The following is a 24,830-nucleotide window of genomic DNA, read 5'->3' on the forward strand; positions in this document are numbered from 1 at the left end:
CCTGAATCCTCTTTAATGCATTGTGCACATCGTTCATATGCGATGCTGCTGTTTGTGAGCTGTCATGTGACTAACAAGCTGGCTGTTTGCCCAATATGGCAGCTCATTCTAGTATAACACAGATACAGGACTGTATTACAACTCATAATTCTGTGCTTCATTGGGCACTTAAGGAGAAATAAACACAATTTATAAAGCGGTACACATTTCCATCTCATTGTAGTCTTTCAGACTCTCCAGGGCCAGCAACACAGGGTTGATTGGTACATTTTAAAGTCTCACTATTTTCCTGCCTTTGGGTTAGACTGTTAAAACTTTTCTGCATTCATTTCAATCATGAATATTGATATTCTTCAGTCAATCAATTGTATGAGAAAAATTACATTTGGACCGTGTTGAAATTACCAAAACATTTGTTCCCTTCCTCCTCAAATATATATGCATATTGAAGCAACCACTTCACAGACAAACACAGCTATTGATATTAAATTCTCCCCAGCCATACCAGGGTTAATATAAAGTGGTGCAGCAAGCAAGCTAGTGCAAGAAATGTTGTCGAAGAAAACACTTCTGGCAGCCAATTCTCCTGAGACACCAACAGACTTTAATGTGATTTGACCGTGCCAACATAATAAAGGGCCACGAGCAATAGTGGTGTAAAACAAAAAAGGGGAATATATATATATATATATATATATATATATATATATATATATATATATATATATATATATATATATAATTATACATAGTATGCAGACTGTGCTCTCCTTGTGGAGCATGTTATTATACTATCGTATTGTGCATTTCTTATACAATCTATAAAGAGAAATGTATGCATGCTATATATAATTAGATGGCCTGTGAACATCTTGTGCACAGAGCCGTAACTTAGAATTCTAGCGCCTGGGGCGAGAAAGACAAATGCCGCCCCCCTAGCCCTCAATTTTAACCAAATGTACCTAAAATATTCCTAAATTGCGCCCCCCTTCAGCGTTGCGCCCTGGGCGGTCGCCCCTGTCGCACAGCCCTAGTTACGGCCCTGCTTGTGCATGTACATATTATTGCAATATATGTGTTTTCAATTTACTATTTACTACAAACCCTCTATAGCCTTTAAAATTGTCAGTATTCAAAGTTCTGTTTGTGAAATCCTGAATATTCACTTCCGAATGAAAAAAAAAATATCTGTTCATTGTGTCTGTTTAATATTATAACAATTCTTTACTTGCCGAGGTAGATTACAGAAGCCCCATAGCACAGCCTTGTGGCCAAAATGAGTGTGGTCTTACCAAGTACCACATATTTTACTTATGCATAATTTCTTTTCATCCTAAAATACAACATAAATGACATTTTACATATCGGATGCATTAAAATAAATTTCACATGTGTTATCACTATCAGGATTTACCTAAATCCAATAGAAACGCATGTATGCAAATCATAATAACATAGAACTACACATATTATTTAATAAGGTAAAAAAAAAAAACATTTCCATCTATACATGTACATAAAAATAACTTATTTTTTCCATTTGCAATAAATGCCAAGATTGGATTCATAAAATAACAAACTACAGTTATATTGAATAAACGTTTTCCATCCACATTTCTGTTATTTTATCCGATATGGGGATATGCGTCTTATTTGGATTCAGTGCCCCAACATGTAAAGTTGTAGAACAAGTAAACTTATAACGCTTCACTTCTCAACTGCTGCCCAAACATTTATCAGGGTACCACCTCTTTAATTTTGACAGCACTCTATAAACAGGATAATTATTTGGGCGCTGTTTAAAAACTTGACATTTTATTAGATAATTTGTTGGTCATGACACTATATCTATATAGTGTATGTATGTATAATACAATATTTTTGCTATTGAATGAAACATGAAAAGTTATAAATGTTGTCTGTAAGCCCAAAAAACAGGATATTCCTTTTCACTCTTCTTCCTCCTTTTCATTCCTCCGCCCTTTTTGTAAATGCACTTACTTGATGCCACTTTAACATGCACCTGAGTAATAGAGGATCTTATCTTCTCCTCTGCTTCTGGCTTTAAGTCATCTCGCTGGTTAGCAATTATAATACATCTTATAATTTCTCAATCCCATTTTGGCTCGGTCAGAAAGTGGTTGAATGATGGCTTCAATATACACTTCGAAAGATCGTTTCTTTTCCCAGGATCGGTGTATAGCTCCTCTGTTCAATACTTTTCTGGCTTGGAGCGAGTGCAACTCTAACTTCACCTCTACCAATGCATTATGACCCATTGGGGTCTTTGTCAAGGCAGTGCAAACTTTTTAAATTAATTTGCTGTTTGTGTCTGGAAAAACCATATTAAAGCAACAATCCCATGAAAAAAAAATGGTGTGCTTTTTTCTTTTTTTTATATCCTAAATCACTGTGGCAGATTGTAAGAAGAATGTTTGTATATGCCATTTTTCCTTAGTTTGTTTCTTCAGGCTGCTGTTAATTATTTATAATTCTGCACAGTATCATTGGCTACCATGGCAACCACAGTCACATGGCACATAATGTAGTGAGCAGTGAGACTTTGCCATTGGCTTTGGTTCACACCTCTGATATCGGTCGATTCTGTGTACGGAAGAATGAATAGCAGATGCATGCTTTAAAAGTACTTGCTAAAACTGCTATGTGGAATTGCTGCTTTAACCACCAACTTCTTAACACAGACTGTTTTCCAGAGAGTTTTCCTTAAAACACAGTGAAATTATTAACAGTAATACTTGCTGTCTGACATCTCATATTTTAGTAGGTAGGATTAGCCTCTTGTGACTCAATTGAACACACCCTGCTATTCAACACCAGAATACTATAGGTCTTTAATAATGCAATTGGTCAATCATCATACACAAAGCAGGTCATGGTAATCATCTGACTAAATATTCCGCCAGTCGACCATTGATATTTGATCAGGTTCAACTGTGAACTTGGGGTCACACATCAAGGAATTTGGGGCTAATTGTCCATCCAAATTGATGAGTGGTTATGCATCTTTAAATATACTGTATGTTTTTCTTCACCAGAAGGTGGCAGAAAAGGCAATAACAATAAGTTATAAATCATTATGAACTGGGGCATTTTTTTTAAAACAAATTGTCTGAACTTTTTATTAGATCAACTTTGCTCATCTTTCCCAACTGTGCCCATGCATGTTCCAAAGCTATAACAATTTCATATATACTATAAGATTATCTCTCAGGGCTACTCCATATACACCTTGTACACCTTGAGAGTCTTATAATATCATAAATAAAAAAAATAACCAGTGTTTACAACCATAGCCCAATTTACCCTTTATAGGGTGAATCCGTGTGGTCCTAAGTGGATATTTCCAGCACTTTTACAGTCTCAGCTGCTCCAAAATATTTTCTAGTATTACCTTAACAAAGAGTAATCTGAAATCAATATTTCACATTAGAATACAATGTATCACAGAGGCATAGAAATGCATTTGCAGAGATTTGTATGGATTGATTCCCAATTTTTCTATCATTTCTTCAGCACTGAGATTTTTTTTATTTTTAACACCGCTAAAACTTCTGAAATATATTGCAGCAGACTTTCACATCAGAGGTGTAAATGGATTTCTTGAAAGTTCCACAGCAGGCTAGAGTTAGAAGGAAGCCTCTTTGCACCAACACAATTGCTGTCGGAATGCTCAGATTTGCAAATGACTTAAACTGTGATGATGATGACCTTGCATCCAGAAGGACAGATAATCATTCATCGGCAGAAGTGCAAATACACACATTTAATGTATATATTGCCTGTATTAAGGGTTAGGCAGATGTAAACTGCATGTCTCGTTAATAGAGGTAGCACTATCAGTGAATCAGAGAACTGGTCTATCCTTTGGGCAATATGAAAATTGCAATTCAGTAAATTTGAAAGTCTTTTTTTATTTTCACACAAGTAAGATGAACTGGTTTTTAAAATACATACAGTGTAAGGCCCTAATTTAGTGTTTGGTGTTAATCCAGCTAGAAAGTGCAACTTTGCACCTTGGCAAAATGATGATGAGCTGCAGGGAGGGCAAATTTGAGGAACGAATGAAAGTTGTCAATGGGCACATCCTAGCTCAAAGTGTAAAAATAAAACTGATCAGTATTTATTTGCGAAAGGCAACATCAGACAGTATTGTAAAAACATTAAATTCCCCCTTTACACGGTTTTTCAAATTTGCACCTTTTAACCAGATTTGCTCCTAAATGAGGGCCAGACTGGTCAACATATGATTTTAAACTTTGTCAAAATTCCCACCAGAGGCAGTGTGGCCAGCCACTAAAGAGGTCTATGCTGTTTCCCCCTCCCCCCCCCCCCTCTTCATCACTGTGCCATGCTGCTCACCCCTTTCTTCATCACTCAGTGCCTTACTGCTCCTTCTCCCCATTCTTCATTACTTGGTGCCTTTCTGCTTTCCTCCCATTGCCTCCATTCCTAACTCACCTTTGTAATGGCTTCTTTCATCTCTTTTCTTCTTTCTGTCTTCCTGCTGGCTCCTCTCTGCGCTGCTCCTTACTGAATGTCGGGTGTGACGTCAGCACGTCAAGCCCAACATTCAGTGCGAACGTAGCAGGGAGGAGGAGGGGCGTCTATGCCGTGATGAGGTAAGGTTATTTGTTGTTTTTTTTTGGTTTTTTTTAGTACCCTGCTCCCCCCACCAACAAAGAGGGTGGAGCCAGTCTGACCCTGTCACCCAGGGACCCCCCACCCAAAAAAAAAATTATAATAAAAGAAAAAAGTGAGCGCTCAAACTGGGCCCCCTGGCATGTCCAGGCCCAGGTAATTAGTAACCGCTCCCCGCCCCCCCCTCTCGGTGACCCTGATCATGTTACCCCAAAATTAGTTAGGCGTGAAATAGCACAACATATCACCTTATTCAGAACAATACTCCGTACACGCAATACAGTAGAGCTACACACATGCACTGAGTGACAACTCTCTTAGGTACATCTACATAACAGTGAGTTGCTTTGCCAATTGCCCTAAAAACAACATGATTCATCATAGCATAGACTCGGCAAGGAGTCAAAAGTATGGCCCAGAGAATGCTGCTCCATGTAGACTCCAGAATATGACCTTGTTCTGGCAAATTAGCTGCTTGTGGAGCTCTGCTCTGAATAGCCACCTCATCCCACCGGTACGTCATTGGATTGAAATCTGAGAGTTCACCACCTTTGTTATGCTTTGATTCTCCGATCAGTGTGAAATCACATGAACTGTTTTTCCATTCCTCCATTGTTCACAGCTAGTAATCGCTAGTCTACTGCAATTGCAGCTTCTTGGTTTTTGCTTGTAGAAATAAACATGATTGGGTCATTCTGCAATATGCATCCTTTAGCACCAGTCTTGTACTCAGCTGTTAATTGTCTGTAATAGTGGCCTGTCTGTTAATCTGCACAGGTCATGTCACCATCTGTCTATCCTTTCATCAATGGCCTGATATTGACCTTGTGGTTGGATGTAAGTTGGGTGGCAGCCAATTCTCAAAACACCCATGGCTCTATCATGCAGCAAAACTACATGTAAGATAACTTGCATTATAGGTTTGTTAGTTCTTTATACCATTCAGCAAGCAGTGCAAGAAAAGGAGTAGACCCTACTGTGTACTGGGAAGGGTAGATGTACCTATTAATATGGTCACTCACTTTTTATATTAAGACTTTCAGACTGCCACCTCTTTCCTGCACATTCTTTTAATGATAGACTAGTATTATGAGCCTACGGAAAATAGTGGCTATTTAGGGTCATTTTTCTTTTAAGCATCTCCCCTTAATTGCTTTTTGTCAAAACTGTTCATTTAGTTTTACTCATTTATGGTTTTAGCAAGTTCCAGGATCGTAGTGTTTTCTTAATCTAAATTGTACATCTTGAATGAAAAATTAAATAAGTTATTAACTATATAGACATAATGGGGACAGGTGCAGCCCTCAAACCAGCAGGATATAGGTAATACTAAACACACTCAACTACAGTCAAAATTCTCTAGGCATCTCTACCTGAAGACCATAGAACAGGCATACGTCAGGAGATGCAGGAAATAGTTGTGACCTGATTGGTCAGGTAACATTGCCAACATATTCTTATCCTTTAAATGAAGAAAGGTTATGTGAACACTGTAAGCAACAGCATGATCTTACTAGGACTGCTTCTTAAATCACATCTTTATGCTTCCCACTATAATGCAAGTCTAACAAGCAATGTAAAAGTACTAGCAATCCCCAAAGCATACATCCAACACAAAAGTTGCAGCCAACAAGCGCTGCCTGTGAAAACTGTAAATAAAAGATTGTTTGTCTCCCCATTTATTAACTTCCTTCTTTGTGTGTGAGTAAAGCTCCGTACCCCCAGGCGTCGAAGTCCATGCTTTTATGCTAGTGCTTTTTAATGGAAGTAAAAACATGTAAACATATATGGGAATGGAACCCATTTGTTTCAATGGCCCCATACCCACTAGCATTTGCACTTCTATTTATTGTCTACTCTATTTACTTGTCTTCACCCCATTGGGGTTGACCTATGATTGACACAACTCCACCCTACCCTCGAGTGCTTGTTAACCACCGCATACAAAGCACTATAATGTTTCACATGTGGGTCACTGGCGTTTAATACAACACCAGTGGTTAAGGGGCCTAAAGGAAAAAAAACTGTATCTGCGAGAGCAGTAGAGATTGGATAGCTGTTGGTAAACTACAAGTCCCAGCGTCCTAGCTGCTTTATTGGTTTAGTGATGATTGTAGAAGCATGGCAACAAAGAGAACGTGTACTATACAGATTTTTCTCTTTGGAAATAAATGCTGTCCTTTTAGCTGCTACAAAGGCTGAAGCTCGGAGTTCACTTTGTTTTTCCTTGTACCTTTCTTTTACTTGCTTGTTCCTGCCAGTGTCAACTCCTGCTGGATTTCATCCACTTCAAAGTGCTGTCTCACCTTTCAGCAAACACTGAATTTGCTATAAATTGTGAACACTCTGCTGTTCTTTTGGCTTCTTTTTTTTTTTTCTCTTTCTTTATTATCTTTTTTTTTTTTTTTAACCATCGGAGATGACTTAAATAGCTTTTCGAAAACAGATTTTATAATCTAAAAGAGATCTGTCTTGCCCAAAAGAACCCCACAGTAGACACATTCATGTTCCGTCCTGAGATGAGGCAAGCTGTGCATTAAGTTGTTTTCTTTTTTCCGGTAAACGTGTAACTGCTTTGTCCCGTGTGAGTAACAATTAAAGAAGCGTTTTAAAAATATGTGCTGAAATAAGAGAGTTGATGAACCTACTTCCCACATATAGTATATTAAATTATCAGTTGATTTGCTTTCATTAAAGAAGATGTAAACATATGCTGTAACAATAGTGGCGGCTGCTGGAGAACTGCATTGGGCATTTCTTTCCTGCAGGGATGATAATCTCATTACCAGAGTTTCTGCTGTAACTGGAGACAAGTAGCTGTACAATAATCTGTTGGAAATCCATGGGTCTGTTCGTATATTCAAGTCCGAACGCAACTTGCACACAAGTTTTACATTGTAACAAAAAGCACAGAACTTGTGCCTAGTACCAGCCGTTGTCCAATGCAAGCGTGTCTCAAGGTACGTTTCGATTTGAACCCAAGTGTAATACACTCTGGCTAAACAGTACTTGCCGTACGTACATACAACAGACTGCAGTATGTACAGTATAAGGGTGCGTTAAAAATATAACTTAAAATAAAAGAGCAACTTCTAATATATTGTCTGTCTCTCTCTCTGTTTCTATATCTGTATATATATATATATATATATATATATATATATATATATATATATATATATATTTTACATTAAATACATAGATACATTCAATGTGTACTGTACATACAATGTGTTTTTATAATCTATCTTGGTTTGCATGTAAATGTTCTGTGCTAGCTAGTGACACACATACGTGTACTTTTTTAAGTCGAGGAATATGCCGTGTCAGTCATCACTATTATTCGCCATTTATACCTGCCCTGAATTGGGTGCAAATGATATGGGTAAAACCTAGTGTACTTATGAGAAACACGGGACTTGGATCGGCCACATCTGCGTTGTAATGGCCTACATTAGTCCGCCTCTTCCCTCCCTTTTCCGCCTCTCCAGTCGTTGAGTCATAAATGTCACTTGTGCTTGGACATGAATTGTGTTCTTTGGTGTAAGGTCTGTTTCTGAGCATAAGCAGAGCTATTTCACGCAAGATACACTACACAAATGGATGTTCGTCCAAACATGAATCCTGCCCATAGTGAGCAAGCGCTCACTTCTTATAAGTGAGTTTGTAACCAGTGATACACAAAATAGAAGTTGCTGAATCAATTTCTAAGTAACAGAATGTGCTCTAAAAGGAGAGGTTATCAAAAAAGTACCACACATATCACAAATTGTCACTTGCCACTTCACTGCACTTTACAAAATAGGGTGGTTCTAACTCTAAGCAATGAGAGTCTCTATATTGAGTCACATACTTATACTTGTAATGAAAACCGCTAACGTATGGGGCAGCGAAACGCATAAGGGAAGTATTTTTCAAGAAGACGGAATCACCAAAGGATTTTATGGGAAGAAACAACTCCAATAACCTGAGCCTATCTGTGGACCCAGGTCATATCTTTTTAAATAGGAGTGTGCACACTCGTGGAGTCAGGAGGGAAGTAAGAACTTTCTGTACTTTATAGACTGTTATGATATTGAACAGGTCCGATAGAGGGATACCAGGACTAGATCTATTAATACATCGATTTCCCACGGATATCTATGGAGGATGAGAACAGACACCTCCATAGAAAGTGACTCCTTTAGGTCCGTATTACATTGCTTTCGAATCGCAATTTATGAACAAACTATAATCCTTCTTATACCTGAATCCATATAGTAAATAACAGTCAGAAGGCTGTTAACATACTAGTATATGATTTTGAATCCATAGATGTCAGAGTTGGCACCATTACAATCTGGTGATGGTATTACTGTGATTTCACTTTTTTTTTTCTTTTACTTAAATGAGATAATTGGGTGTATTATGTGAAAGAATTGTAAGTTTTTACAATTCATTCAATAAACTATGGTTTTATATTTTTATATATATATATATATATATATATATATATATATATATATATATAAAAGCTTTAAGGGTAACTGCTGGACAGGTATCCAATAATCATGAGATTTTACTGGTGTCATGATCACTATCCTCCTTGCCAGGAGATGGGGACAGGGGGTCATATGCCCCCTGAGCTGGTCCCATAATCTACTTTGATCTAGCTCATGGGCTACCTTAATTTTTTCCCTTTAAAAGATTCCTATTAGGCTGCTGAGCTGAGTCTCGCCAGCCCATGCACCTTGTGATGTATAATGCTGTATTCGGCACATACCCCTTTGAATGGGGAATCAGTATACTGTTATATAGGATAGGGAAAGGCAGTGGAGACCCGAATCAGGTCTCTTCCCAGATTGTACTAGTAGATCCAGGTATAGTGGAATGAATATCTTGCCAGATACTATTACCTCCAGTTTAGTATGTAGATGAGCTAGAATCTCTTGTATAGGTATAGGCATGTAAAATATTTTATAGAAGTACACATATTTGGTATCAATCTAACTAAAGTTTTGGGTAAATTATTGCAGTTTCCTTATTTTTGTAAACCTAACCTGTGGCAAAGATCCAAATAGGTTTTATGTCGCTACTTTTGCCTGTGTTTCTCTGTGTATTGCAGTTAAGTGAAAATGTATTTATTCCAATATGCTACCAAAGGAAATCATTATTTGTCATGATTAAAATAACTTAACATTTGTTTGCTAGAGTAAAAAATTGAAAGTTATTCCCACATGAAACTCACAAGTCTCAGATAACATGAAAATGGGTCCGATAAGTGAGCTACAGTGCTCATTCATTTGCCAGTGTTTGAACGATTTTGCTGTTATATATTATATTATATTTTTTATAGTTCAGAGATCTCACTGACCTCAGTCTACAGATGGAGGGTTTAAGTGCCTTATTATTATTATTATTCAGCCCTTTCTCTCCAAGTAGAGGTCCCGCTTACATTGGGCATTTACTATAGTGACAGGTGGACAAGGCAGAGTTATGGATAGATTTCTTGTAATAGTGCGTTCGTCATCTCTTTGGAAACATATGTGTATTGAACTGTGTGACTACTGCCCCCTGGGTACCGACCAAGGTATAGGTTGTACGAACACTCACTACATACATTGTAAGTGTTCACTTATCACTATTACTACATTGCTTACTTTTCTTATTTGTTATTCAGTGTCTGGAAATGTGAACAAGTGTAACGTATAAGTCATTTATGTCATGTTGTTAATTTTTATAGTTTAAACCTAACTTTTCTATCATGTTTGATGATGACATTATGTCAGCTGGCTAGGCAAACGATTGAATTTACTTTTTTTTTTCCCCTATTACATTTTGTTATTATTATTACAGTCCAATATTGCATCTTGACCAACCTGTAACTATTGTAACATGTTCATGTTGCTTAATGTTGCCTACTTCCCAAAATTGCAGATGACCAGAGGCATGTAAAGGACCACTAATCATATAGTGTAATTTATACAGAGGGTTATGTAACTTCTAAGAACTAAACATATTTAAGATCAGGTTATAGTCATCATTTACACATAGCAGTTGCTATCAGTAAGTATATTAAGAAAACCTACAATGTAAAATTACAAAGGACAATTAGGGCGTATATTGACTAAACTGCGGGTTTGAAAAAGTGGAGATGTTGCCTATAACAACCAATCAGATTGTAGCTGTCATTTTTTAGAATGCACAAAATAAATGAAAGCTAGAATATGGTTGCTATGGGCAACATCTCCACTCTTTCAAACCCGTAGTTTAGTAAATATACCCCTTAGTTTAAAAAGTTGGACGTAAATGCCTCCAGGTACCCCTCCCCTTTCATCCTCTTACCCTTACCTCATCCCGCTTCTAATACAGGAGATTATGTTATGCACACACCTGTAATTCACGGATACTATGTTGTTTTTATTATTTTTTGTTAAAATCCATTTCTGGAAGCTATGCTAGTATCAAAGCTTTAATAAGCACACATTTTGTATTCTTATTTAAAAAAATAATTTGTTGGATAGATTTTTTGAATGCTAATAATTTCGTAACGTAACTAAGGGCAGAATAAAGAAAAACTGTATTTTATTATTATTGATCCTTTGCCTTATGATTTATGACTATACAATGAGGGGAAATATACATCTACTTGCATACATAAGGAATGCAAAAAGTTGTTTTTAAGTTATGTCTTGTGATGTAAATTGCATATTCCAAAGCTAACAATTAATGAACAAGTCAACAAAACATGTTTCTGATATTTCTGTGGTTTCTACATGCATTGCAGTGAACAGAGGATGGTTATTTGATATGTTTTTCATTTCTTTTCAGGGTATTGTAGTGACCCCACTGCTGCTGCTTTTATTTGTGAGTATTGTTAATGTTCTGCTTTAAACTATTTTAGTTAAATTAAAGCGGCAATCCCACTTAATTTGTTTTTTTTCTTCAAATAGCAAGTTGTGTACCTTTTTTTAAGCATGCATTTTCTTACCTGGCTTTCTATAAATCATTATCTCCTTTTCAAAATCTCTCTGGACTTTGCACAATATAGGTGCCAGTTACAAAGCCACAGCTCTCAGTCACGTGTAGGCTGAGGAGGTAGGGGAACATTTTACAGTACAGAGCAGGCAGATCTCATGGGGGTGTTCCCAAGCTCACTACATCATGCGCCCTGTGACTCTGGTTGCCATGGTAGTGCATGTGCAGAATTATAAATTAATTGAAGAAACAAACCTATGGTGGTAAGTGGCAAGATACTTATAGCCTGTCTGCATGTTAAAAAAAACACCTGATTTTTTTTCATGGGGTTGCTGCTTTAAGTTGTTTTTTCTTGTATGATCTGTTTTATATATATATATACCGTGCAGGTTACAAGTTCAATCTTATTTAACTTGCTATTATGTCTACATTATCGTGTGTGTGTTAAAGGGGATTTCAACTTACAAAGTGTTAACTATATTTGTGTAAGTATGGATATGAACATTATTTGCTGAGTACCACAGCAAGCCTAATAAATGGATCCAATTGGCATACACCGTGTCCATATGAAAGGCTCCTGTGAGCTGTCCCCAATCTGTGCCTTATACTTGCTGTCAGCTCCCTTCACACTGTCTCTCTGTCCACTACTCTCACTACCTCCACCCTATACCACAGCATCAGCACTCAACCCCTCTGTCACCATCACTCATTTCCTTCCTCAGATCTCTAAAACCCATTTACTTTGCTACCAGCTTTTACCTTCTCACCAGTGCTTGCTCTAACCCTAACACCCCCACAGCCACAACCATCTCATTTTATCTCTACTTTCCACTATTAGCCTAATCCACAGGTGCTCATTACCCCACCTTTCAGTTACTCCTAACCACCATCTACCTAGTTATTTAACTGGGTGCTCCCCCAATCCCCACTCCTCTCTGATTAAACCTTTCTAATCCCAGTACCCATTGAACCTTCCTACCAAGTTTGCTCAACTTTTTATCTCTCATTTGCTTTTTCACACGACTCCACTCCCGACTCATAAATATTTAATATTTTCCATGGTTTTAACTTGTATAATCAACCCATTTTCTCATTGATTGTATTGTTAAGCTCTGAGTCATAAGAGTTCCTTCTAATTATTGTTTGTGAAAGCCCTTACAAGGACATTTATCCCAAGCTTTAAAGCCACCTACCCTAATAGAAAATAGTAAGTAACAAGAATGAGCCTGTTCTAATGATGGATGAGGACATTTTGGATCAGGGACCCCCTGGCATTGTACTGTGTACACCTGACCTGTACAGTATATTTAGTTACAAGTGTCCCCATTCTTTTCCATTGCCATGACTAAGTTATATCCAATATTTTCCACTATCATTTTCTTCCCTCTATTTCACTCTCCTTCTCTCTCTGAGAATGTGTTGTTTTTTTTTCTTTCATTAATAATTTTTATGGAAAATTTTCAAAAGCATATAAATATGGTACAGAAAGCAAGGGAGAGGATCATACAAGGTGGGTACATAGGGAAAACCCCACCAGGGGGGTATGGTAGTCACTCAGGTAGAGGATGTCTTTTCTATACGAAAATGGATTTGCCTTAAATTCACAGTATGTGCACCACAAATTAATTAGTTTGAAACAATTAGGTTAACAAATATGAATTGGTTTTGTTATTTAGAAGGGGTGGATAATTATGAAGTATAAAGGGAATGGAGAATATTAATCAGCTTCTAGTTAACAAGATCTCCCACCCTATCAGCACTGTGTGCACCGCAGTATACTATACTATTGGTTTGTGCTTGGTATATATAACATATATTTGATTTTAATTAATTTAATGGTACACCTTGACATTTAATTGGTTGTGACAACATACATAAGTATGGCCGAATGATGACTGACTTGGGGTATTGGTAAACTGGTAATTTTCTGGTGATTAACATATATAGTGAAATGGCTCTACCCCCACTAGAAGTACATCTCTAATAACCTCTCGCTACCCCATTTCTAAAAATATAATTATTGTGATTATATATATATTATTGTTAATTCTTAATTGTTAATTCTTATTACATAATCAAAGTTACCATTGTATACCGTGGGGATGTACATAAATCATACTTGCCAACTTCTAAGACCTCCCCTCCGGGAGGTGGATCTCGCTGCCTGTGGGGCGTGACCACATGGATTACGTCATTGGGCCCTTTTTCGGCCTATTTCAGCAGGGGACGGGGCCATGACTTGATTTGCTCTGATTCGTGTCACTAAGCCCCACCCACACCCTCTTCCCTAACACAGTGGGCAGAATGCGGGGGGTTGCCCTGCTCTCTTGGGAGTCCGGGTGGACTCCAAGGAATTAGGAGTCTCCTGGATATTCCGGGAGAGTAGGCAACTATGACATAAATGTTCCACATGACATAGCAGATCACCAAATGTGTGTCATTTTTTAAACTGTGCTGTGACAATGACAACTAATGATTACATTGTTTGCTATGGGCTATAAAGCATGTATGCACATTGCACTCTGTTATTGAAGTAAGTGTCATTGTAGTAATACCATATTGGTGCAAGGTACACAAAACAATTTGCCTTTTGTTGTTACGCAACCATGAATTTAGTTTATACGTGACTCTCTATGATGAATAATTGTAACACTGCCGATTTTGCTTGATTAAGCTGTATAATGTTCTTGTTACAGTGTAACAGGTTTGGTACCGGCTGCATTATTTATACTAAGATGCAAGTTAAGCTAAAAGTGTGAAACAGAAAACACAGCATGATGACATAGCGAGAGCTGTTTTTACACTTGTTATGTGCAAGATATCTACATTCATGTAGTACTCTTCACATGGCATGTCCCATATATCCAGGGTACACACTAAGGAAGGAAGCACATCATATTTCTGATAATAAGGAATACTTGTACTATAGTCTGTTAACTTGCAATACTTTTTCCAAGAAGGACACTTCCTATGTGTTAGTGCATTAAGTACCAGTAGCAAGTTGCCACCCATGGCCATGCTTGTCTCACTGTAGTTTAATCCTGTTTCAATACCACTACCATTCAGCTGACCTGGCAGCCTTGTCAGTATTAGCGTCGCCGGACAGCAATAAAATTATTATCAAACACAATTTAACTATGGAAACTTTTTTTGTTTAGTTGGTCCAAGTGTCTTGCGTTGCAGTTTTATTATCACTTCCTCTTGGTATCAGAGTACCTCCTGTTGCAATGCACATGGCTTCTGCAAAGTTCTTTTGTGCAAAGCCCTTAACCTATTTCTCGAAGAGCTTAACTATATGTGTTGATGATTTTTTTTTTGTGTGTGTGCATGAATAATAAAATAAAGTACTACTTTTTAGTAGTGTTGACTAAGGGCAGAGCACCTATTCCTTCTACAAAGCTACTTATACACAAACTCAGCTTTTCAGGGGATGAAATGGGTGGAGCTAGAACAATGGAGAGCCAATAAGAGCCTTAGGACATTAAGAGCAACACATAGGGCTAGATTTACTAAGCTGCGGGTTTGAAAAAGTGGGGCTGTTGCCTATAGCAACCAATCAGATTCTAGCTTTCATTTATTTAGAACCTTCTACAAAATGATAACTAGAATCTGATTGGTTGCTATAGGCAACATCCCCACTTTTTCAAACCCGCAGCTTAGTAAATCTAGCCCATAGTATTTCAGTTCTAGCATGTCTATGTATAGGCAACTTTAAAGTCAGAGGGAATAGGCCAACATGTCTGTCAAGCATCTACGTATTAAGCAGTGAGTTGTGGCTCCTGTCACACTGGTGCAGGAAGATTGGGATGTTAAATGCACCTGTATAGGAAACAAAGTTCATACATTAAGCACGTTGCTTTAATATTCTCCTATAATATCAATACTATTTCAGTAAAATCAATTATGTTTGTGTTTCTCCTGTAGTTGGGATCATCATCTTCAGTTCCCTTTACCTCCATATTCTCCCAATTGTTCATGACTGTCGTCGTTCCATTGATCATTGGCCAGGTATGTTATCCTTTACTGTTTCCAAATCTTTTTACAACACTTTGTTACATATGTTTACTTGTAATGTGTATACAGTATTAACTGGCTTTATTGTGATGTACTCTTAGTCTCTCTCCACAATACCATAGCACTGTACAATAATGCATTACACAGGAGGATTCAGATTACAAACGATATAATATAATCCATTGGTTTATTCATATAACAACAATTAAAAAGGTTTAAATATATACTATTAGTATCTAATAGTAACAGTGCCCAAAATCTTGCTAGGAACATTAGCATTATATTGTTTTGTGCTACAATATACAACTATGTTGCATACAGCAGCCAATAAAGGAACCACGGCTCTGGTCTATAGGATGCTCTCAGATACAATTGTGGGTAACATCACATTCTGGACACATCCACGTTATCCTCTGGAGGTGTCTAATGAACGGCCTTTTGCTCAAAGCTCTGCAGATGTCACCAGCAATGTTAGTCCAACATCATGTATATTTAATTAGTTTTCAGATCATCAATATTAAAGAGTAGTCCGGGCAACTTATTTGTGAGCGTATTCAGCATACCAGAGTTGAATCACATCTCCCCATTAATATGTATGTTATATTAAGGCTATTTTGTGATTATAAGAAATAATTTTCACCATATGATATGCACATGGACACTAATTGTTTTTCTTCTTCCTTTTCTGGTTGTTGCTGGGGCTGACTGCATGCTGGTTGAAGCTGTTTTCCAACAGTCAATCTGTTTTGATTATTATTATGTTTAGGGAGAAGACTTATTATGTTTTATTTGTCTTGCAGTGTATGTGTTGCCTGTTTCAATATTCTTGAATATTTTGTGTGCCTGGACAAATAGAAGATATACCACGTACCACTGATTTTATTTTTTTATGTTGCTTACACGGAGAAGGCAGTGTACAAGAGGTGCACACATTCTTGTTGATTGATTTAATAAGAATATTTACTCTTTTCTGAACAAAATTGCACTAATGAAAATCAGGGCATGGGAAAAAGGTGCCATAAGAAGTTTGGTTTAAATATCTAAACTGTTGGAAAATGATAGATTCTGATTGCTATGGTTACACTAGCCTTTATTTTTTGTGCTCCAGTTTTAATAAATGTACTCCGAAAACTGCGTCAACTACACAAACAGCTTAAATTAAATCAGTTGTTGCTTGATATCCAGTACTGAAGGATACACAAATTAAATAGTAATATGTTTAGTTTGGAGCAGAGAAGGGAAAGAGGGGACATGATAGAAACTTTCAAATATATCAAGGGTTTTAACAAGGTACATGAGGGAAACATTCTTCAATGGAAGAGAAATATTAAGAGCATGAGGGCATGCACTGAGACTGGAGGGAAGTAGGTTCAGAGGAACTCTGAGGATAAACTACTTCACAGAAAGGGTAGTGGATACGTGGAATAGCCTCCCATTATAGGTGGTAGAGGCTAATACAGTAGAGCAAATTAAACATGCTTGGGATAGGCATAAGGATATCCTTACAAAGATTAGAGGACCAAATAATATTTGAGGTTTCCATAGGCTAATTTTAGAAAAATGACTAGAGTGGCCAAGCAGTTCTTATCTGCCGTCAAATTCTATGTTTCTATGAAAAACTTACTGGCTAAAGATGAATCCGCAAGACAAGCCTTGTCATCTGAAGCAGAACAATGCAACCATGATTGCCGTAGATTAAACCATTTCACAAAGCAGCCTCAGAATGCTGTGCCTGTGCCGGGATGAATTGATAGTATGAGGCCTTCCCCCTACCCGTCCCCAGGACTGATTAGGAAGTTAAAGATGCCCTGACAAATATCACAGGGTTGAATGAGCTGGTGAGGGTAGCACGGCTATTTTTTAAGATGGTGCAACGCTGCACTCCGGCCCTTTCATTTCCCCTTCAAACACAGCGACTGTGATGCACGCACCAGTGTTAGATGCACATGGATTCCTTTTCATAAGCAGATACAGGCTGGTTTCCTTGATGTCATAACAAAGTCCTGACAGCATAACTGTCCCAACAGAATCCGGATAGTAGGCAGACAGTGCTGCTCTCTCCTACCTGTTCTTGCAGTTGTGGCTGCCTGCTGATGATGCTAGTGAATTAAGCTCTTGTGTCTCAACCAGACCTGACATCAACTTGCATTTTCACTTAATAAATAGGTTAATTTCCCTCTAAACAGACCCAAAATTAATTAAATAGCATTAAATATATAAGCCTACCCCTCCCCCCCAATCAACCCTGACATTAATGCAGTTGCATTTACATTTAATGAGTAAGCCATTTCCCCCCAAACCAGCTCCTACATTAAACCACAAGCATTCAAATTTAAAAAAATAGGCCTACACCCCCATATCATCCCCAACATTAATGCAGTTGCATTTACATTTAATGAGTAAACCATTTCCCCCCAAACCAGCTCCTACATTAAACCACAAGCATTCAAATTTAAAAAAATAGGCCTATTTTCCACCAGCTAGCCCAACATCAAATTATTAGCTTTCATATTAAAGAAATAGGCTTATTTCCCTCCACACCAGAGCAAATATCAAATTAATAGCATATACAGCAGTGCTAGAAAGTTTGTGAACCCTTTAGAATTGTCTGAATTTCTCCATAAATGTTACCTTAAATTAGTTTAGATCTTTATTTAACTCATAAATAGAAAAAGAGAACCAGATAAATCAAATTAACACACAAAAGGAAATATATTTTCAAGCAATTACTGAAAAAATAATCCAACACTAAATTTCTTTGTCAGATAAAGTATATGTAACCTATGCTTGCAGTAACTGGTGTGACCCCATCTTGAGCAGCAGTCACTTCAATCAAGTGTTTACAGTTACACATTAATTAGCCTATTACCCAACATTGAATTATTATTATTAGCCACCTCATTCAATACAGAGATCCCACTTTGCATTCATAGCCCCTAAAACATATTAATAGCCCACATCAGTTCCACATTACATTAATACCCCATATAACAATAACCCCCCATCATCCCACACTTAAAATCCACACCCCCCAGTGACCCCCCAATACACTTACCTGTGGGAGGCAGACTTCTCTCCCTGAGTCCATGGAGTGATACATTGGTGAACTATCTACAGGTACTGTGTGGTGAGAAGGGTAAAGGGGGAGCTCGCCCTTGTGGATGGGTGATAAGGGAATGGAAGGAGGAGTAAGGGAAGAAAGGAGAGAATATAATCAGTGGTGATCTATGGTACGGCACTTACAATAAGCGGGCTGGTCACAGGGAACAGGCTAGCCACAGGAAGTGCAGCAATGCCAGAGAAGTCCAGACTCGAGCCTCCAGGTCCCAGACCCCCTGCATTACTGCTAGATGTGGATGAGAAAAGAAAAGCTCCCCTTGTCTTTCCATCTCAGATAGTATGCATAAATGTTTTAAATACTATCTCACAAGTAGAGAGTACTACGGCCCACATTATTGTTTTCTCTCATGTGAATTCCAGCTTTGTAGAAGAACACTTATGATTGTTCTTATAATTGAATATACAACGGAAATTTCATTTAGTAAATGGTTTCAATTTATTTATGCAAGCTATTTTTTTTTTTAACATTCAGGTCTATGCAATTATCAGGGAAAGGACATAATGATTTATCAGGTTTTTCTCTGAAAAATACATTGGCCAAAAAAGACATTTCACAGCAGAATGGTTGTGGGGACGCTGCACGTAACATTTGTTGAGAAGCATTGTGTCAAAGTTCTACTAAAATTCAACCACTGTATATTCACAATAAACCCAATAACCCAAATTCACCACTAAACCCAAAATGTATAATTTCCAGATATACAGAGTGAAGATGAATCATGTTATTCAGTGTTAACCTGATATCCCACTGCAGTTCTGTTAAAAAAAAGAAAGAAAAAAAAAATGACCTCCCCACTCCATCTCAGACCGCTGAAACTCCTTCCACATCTTTTGGACAGACTAAAACTGATAGTAGTTTTAAAGGTAGTTAATCATACATTCCATTGGTGAATCAAGTCAGTAGAGTGCCACTGTGAATAAATTAAAAATGGACCCCTTGGCTCCCACAACCAAACATATACCACACACATGTATACCAAGAGTGTCTTCCACACATTCCTCCATCACACATTTGTATTAATATTGTCCCCCACCAACCATCTGTTCCTCTCCCTGAGGTTCTAATCTTATAACATGCACTGCTCCTGACACTTCACACCTTGCCTGAATTCTGGCCTATGGGATTATATAAAGCTGAACAAAATTGACTGATCTGGATTACTGTTCAGTTACAGGGTCAAGTAGCAGTATGTGGAATTAAAAGTAATGTATGCAGCCATGGATGAGTTTATTATCATAGAAGTATAGAGGCAGAACTCAGTTAGGACAGCATGGAGCTCTATGCAGGGTAGCAGTTTCCCTGATCTGAGACTTACTATATTCTGCCACACATGACCCTGACAGTGCTGCGGCCTCATTTTTTTGCCATTGAGACCAACATGCATATATCCCATTGTACAAACCTCCCAATGTCAGCCACGTTCCACAGAACCCCAATTCCAGTCACTTTGATTAGACCGCACCCTAATTGCAGACTTAATTGCTAGCCACTTTTAACAGACTCCATATTTTCAGCCTCTTTGCAAAGGCCACATAATGAGAGGTATTTGTACAATCCCCTGCAGTATTACACAGTCCCTGGAAAGCCAACAGTGTTGTTCCCAGAACCTCAAAGTGCCATTTGTGCTGAGCAGGAGGTTGTGGTATAATCCAGCGCTATCCACGTCTACCTGCTTTTAGTGCTGATCTTCTGCCTTGAACCTTATAGCATGCTCCAGTTCAGCACTAGGAGTATCTCTCGGCTAGAGCGAGGCCCAGCAGATGGACTAGAGGTCATCTGAGCAGCCTATACATTTTACATGATTTAATTCTTAAGTAAAGACCACTAATTGTTTCTTACAACTTCTATCCAAAATATTTTTTAAAAACATTTTAACAGCACTTTAGGGTCCCCTCTGCCTGTCCTAGGAAAAAGAAATAACAGTGATAAAATTGTTGTTTTTCTAAATTTAGTTTTCACTTGATTCATGTGACTATAAGAAAAACACCACTCATTAAAACTATCTGAAATTTGTTCAAATTGTAAAGAATGTTAAAAGTTCAATTTTAAATTTTACTCTAAACAATTTGTATATTTATTTTTCTTTTTTGTAATTAAATTTTTTTTTTTTTATATAAAAACCAAGAGAATGTAAGCGCAATGGTGTTTCTGGAATGTCCACTTCTTATAATATTCTTTCAGGATTTAGTTAATGAGAAATATACGTTTTATTTAGGAAGACGGGCTGTAAGACCCACGGTTTGGCAGAATTCAGTGCTCTCTCCCGTCGGCATAAAACACAGACCAAACCTGGTAATTTTAGCTATGATACTGTTATAGAGGGTGATATACAATAAGAGTAAAATATTTTAATGTGCATTTCTGTTTACCACATCCATAGTGGTAAGCAGGGACACTTTTTTGAAAAATTGTTTTGGAGGGGTGAGGTGCTGGGATAAAGTCTGAATTGATTGGTTACAATATAGGCCTTCCAAAAAACTTTGATATTAGTTCTCTACTACAATTTTGTAAATCAGGTGCAAAATCGAGATGTGCATGGGTTAAACAACACAGAGTGATACCATTGATAGTCACTATGCTTTCATGCCATCTTCTACTCCTGCACATAAGTGCTCGTGACAAGACCTTTATTTTATGTTTTATATTAAAGAGCAATTTATGATTAAATGTTAATGACATAGAATTTTCATAGTGCGCCCGTATATTCTACCAGTTTGAACATTTTTCAAAGAAGCACACCAAAACCCACTGTTTTCCATGAATAAATAATATAAAGCATGTCTGCACATTATCATTCATGCGTTCTCTAGTTACCCGGCCAGTGATTAACCCTTGGGTGATTTTGTAGAAACAAGTTGCCATCTCGGTGACAGGAGTCAAGCTTATCGTATCACTGTGGAACCGGTGACTGTTTTTAGACGTTCCTTGTAATGTTCCAGGTCTACTCTGGTCCATGGCACTACTTGTAGATAATACATGATCTAACTCATTGCTGCTATAATAATGAAGTCTGTGTGCACAGCAGTGCATGTGGTTGCTAATATCATTGCATTCAGCAGCAGAGCAGTGTTCCATAATGCTAGCAGCTGCCCGTCAGATTCACAGACAGGGTGGTTGTTGTCAAGTCCAATGTGGTTTGTAAATTTTATGGCAACTGTAGATCGCCTGAAGCGAAGTAAACTTCAAGCCTAGATCTTAAATATTTTTCAGGCTTTCGCTTGTAGTACTACAAGTGCCAGCATGCCCGAACACTTAATGGCAGCCATGTACCACGGACAAAATGGTTACTTAAATCGATTTTTTGACCAATTAACCCACACCTACCCCCAGTGTTGTGACGATAGCCCTAGTGCCTTTCAGCACAGGGCTGATTAAATCTATGGGGGTGCGCAGATTTTATTTTTGCAGGATCAACCCTACTAGGGTACCCAGCCCTGCGTTGACCAGCATAGGGTAATTTGGCAGGTGACCCAAATGCTTCAGGTGGCTGGCAGAGTCTAGTACTGGTACTAGTAAATTCGGGGTGACCCCACACTTTTTGTCCATCCGATTTTGCCAGTACCAATCTAGTCTGGCAGCACCTGTTTCCTCCAGCTCCACCATGCTTCATTGTTTGTTATAGCTTGTGACCCTGGTTCATCTTACACTAAAATGCCTGCTGATATCCTATTACAGATAGGTGTCTCATTCTTTGCTTATACATATTGTTTTAACTTATTACTGAGATTAATGGTAACTTTTGAAGGATAGAGGGTAGAGGGCCGCCTATTTGGCCACTGCAGTGTTTGAGGTTGTCCATCACTGCTCTACAGCCACGTTCTTGTAGAAGAGAAGACAAGGCCAGGACCAGACACATTAGGGAGTCACACAATTTATTTGCCCTGCCATTGGACATAACTTGCCTGCCATTTAGTTGTGGCAGCTCGTTATTTCATGTCCTGTACCTTTATAAGGCTCTTATATGTAACAGAGTCTGCCATAATAACATGGATTCCTATGCAGCAGCATGTGACATGAGCACTTTTCACAATCACTGGAGGCAGTTTTTATAAAGCTTCAAAAGCGCTTAAGTTGCTTATGTGACACCCTGCGTTTAAAGTTCATTGAAGTCTTTGTATATCTCTAACATGCAGGATGTTAAACTCAGCATTGAGACACATGTGCAAGACAATCCTTTTAAATTTAATATTTCAATCGATTTAGATTTATCTAACATTTGAGACTTTTTTTTCATATTGTTCACATTTTCTCCCATAGACAAGATCCTGAAACAGTTCAGAGATTACCATTTCCTACTTTACATTTTCTTTAAGGCATTGAATCTCCGTTAATTAATTACTCAGGTGTTGATTAATTCTTTCTCCTGCATTTTTTTTTTTCTATAATAAAAGAAATCAAATGGCATTTATCTTTAGATTTATGAAAACTCCAGATATTCAGACTTTGAATTATTTAAACTCCCCCAACACATACACTTTTGCTTTTCAAGCATAAGCTATAATTTAATTAAAAACTTCTGGCGCATTCCTGGCATTTTAAATATTAACGTGTTCCATGGATCACTTTCGATTATCTGCCGTCATGAAATTCCTGAAGATGTCACAATTTTAAGGTTCCTGAAGTTGCACTCAGAATTGTCTGTTGATGCAAGAGGGATTGTGATAATTACACACATCCATTAGTATCAGCAGAGGACATAAACATCAGGGAGTCTTAATGGGCTTGTCTCGGTGACAGCCAGCAAAGAACATTTGACATAATTAAGGATAGATTTGATTCAGTTGAAAATATATTCTCATTATAGGTGCCCAGTGGAAGTTGCACTAAAATTGTTAAATTCCCCAGAATAAGACTGTAGCGGCTGGGAAGCTTTTGAAATCCACTGTGGCAGTCATTGGAATTATTCACTCCTCTTTATGTCTTTCTGCTGTCAAGTTCACTTTGCGTTTGCTCTCACTGCAAGCACTAAAAGAGGCAACCTGTTGGCTCTTCTCTTGCAGATTGTGCGGAGGTACATCAAGGACTGGTTGGAAAGGAAGAAGCCTCCGTTTGGTGCCATTAGCAGCTGTGTCCTTCTGATGATTATCTATACGACCTTTTGTGACACGTTTTCTAACCCAAACATTGACATGGACACCTTTAGTCTGGTTGTTATTATATTTATCAGTAAGTGTAATGTCAGTTCTCTGAAATTGTATTTTTTTATGGAAGTTTAGTTAAATTAATGGGCATAGACCATGAAATATAATTATTTGCATGTATATGTATAAATTTAATGGTGTGGCTTTAGAGCTGCACTATCACCTAGTATAAAGTCCTCATTATCGAAGACATGGGGGCTGCTACAGGGTTTTCCAGGGGCTCCTCTTAAGGGACGTAAGCAGGACAGCCAATTACAAGCTGCAAATAAAAGATTGTGGCTTTTGATTGGTCCTCCCGCTCATATCCCCTTCTGCGATCATAGTGATTTTGCACCTGACAGTGTCCCTGTTTTTCAGTATTAACCAGCTGTATAGTATAACTTGCTGTTTATTTGGGTGCATTTACCAATAAATGTTCTTACCTTCTAAACTTTTTAAGCTAATGTTTATTGAAGAGGAATATTTAAAATACAAAAACATTGCATTAGACCCAGAGTATAGATTCTGCTGGCAGTTGCAGTTCCCAGGTCCTTAACAATTGCAACACACATTATGTACTTGGCTGCACCCCCCTTGAAACAAAGTGCCAAAATGCAATTATATTAATTTGTGAGAGAAAAGAGCACCTACATCAAGTATATAACATACTTTTATGTGTCACCCACATGCAGCTAATTTGTGGGTTGAACCACTATTCAAAGAAAATACATCCTCTTAATTCACTAGTATCTAATGATATCATTAACATACTGTATCCCAGGTACAAAGTTCAGAGGGTGATTTCATATGAATCTATGGGCTAGATTTACTAAGCTGCGGGTTTGAAAAAGTGGGGATGTTGCCTACAGCAACCAATCAGATTCTAGCTTTCATTTATTTAGTACCTTCTACAAAATGACAGCTAGAATCTGATTGGTTGCTATAGGCAACGTCCCCAC

General features: G+C 37.8%; 1 protein-coding gene across 3 annotated transcripts in view; it reads left to right on the forward strand.

Annotated features, from left to right (window-relative positions):
- SLC10A7 (solute carrier family 10 member 7) overlaps positions 1 to 24,830 on the forward strand; it is a 140,365-nt gene that overhangs the window by 97,177 nt on the left and 18,358 nt on the right. For 2 of the 3 annotated variants that reach the window (XM_075199072.1, XM_075199063.1), the window contains exons 6-8: positions 11,470 to 11,505; positions 15,541 to 15,624; positions 23,752 to 23,917. In XM_075199072.1, the coding sequence (XP_075055173.1) occupies positions 11,470 to 11,505; positions 15,541 to 15,624; positions 23,752 to 23,917 (286 nt within the window). Of the gene's footprint in view, positions 1 to 11,469; positions 11,506 to 15,540; positions 15,625 to 20,966; positions 21,044 to 23,751; positions 23,918 to 24,830 lie in introns of those variants that run through there. The other variant, XR_012688598.1, reaches the window with a different exon arrangement.

The sequence above is a fragment of the Mixophyes fleayi genome, chromosome 1 (genome assembly GCF_038048845.1).
Source record: "Mixophyes fleayi isolate aMixFle1 chromosome 1, aMixFle1.hap1, whole genome shotgun sequence".
Lineage (NCBI taxonomy): Eukaryota > Metazoa > Chordata > Amphibia > Anura > Limnodynastidae > Mixophyes > Mixophyes fleayi.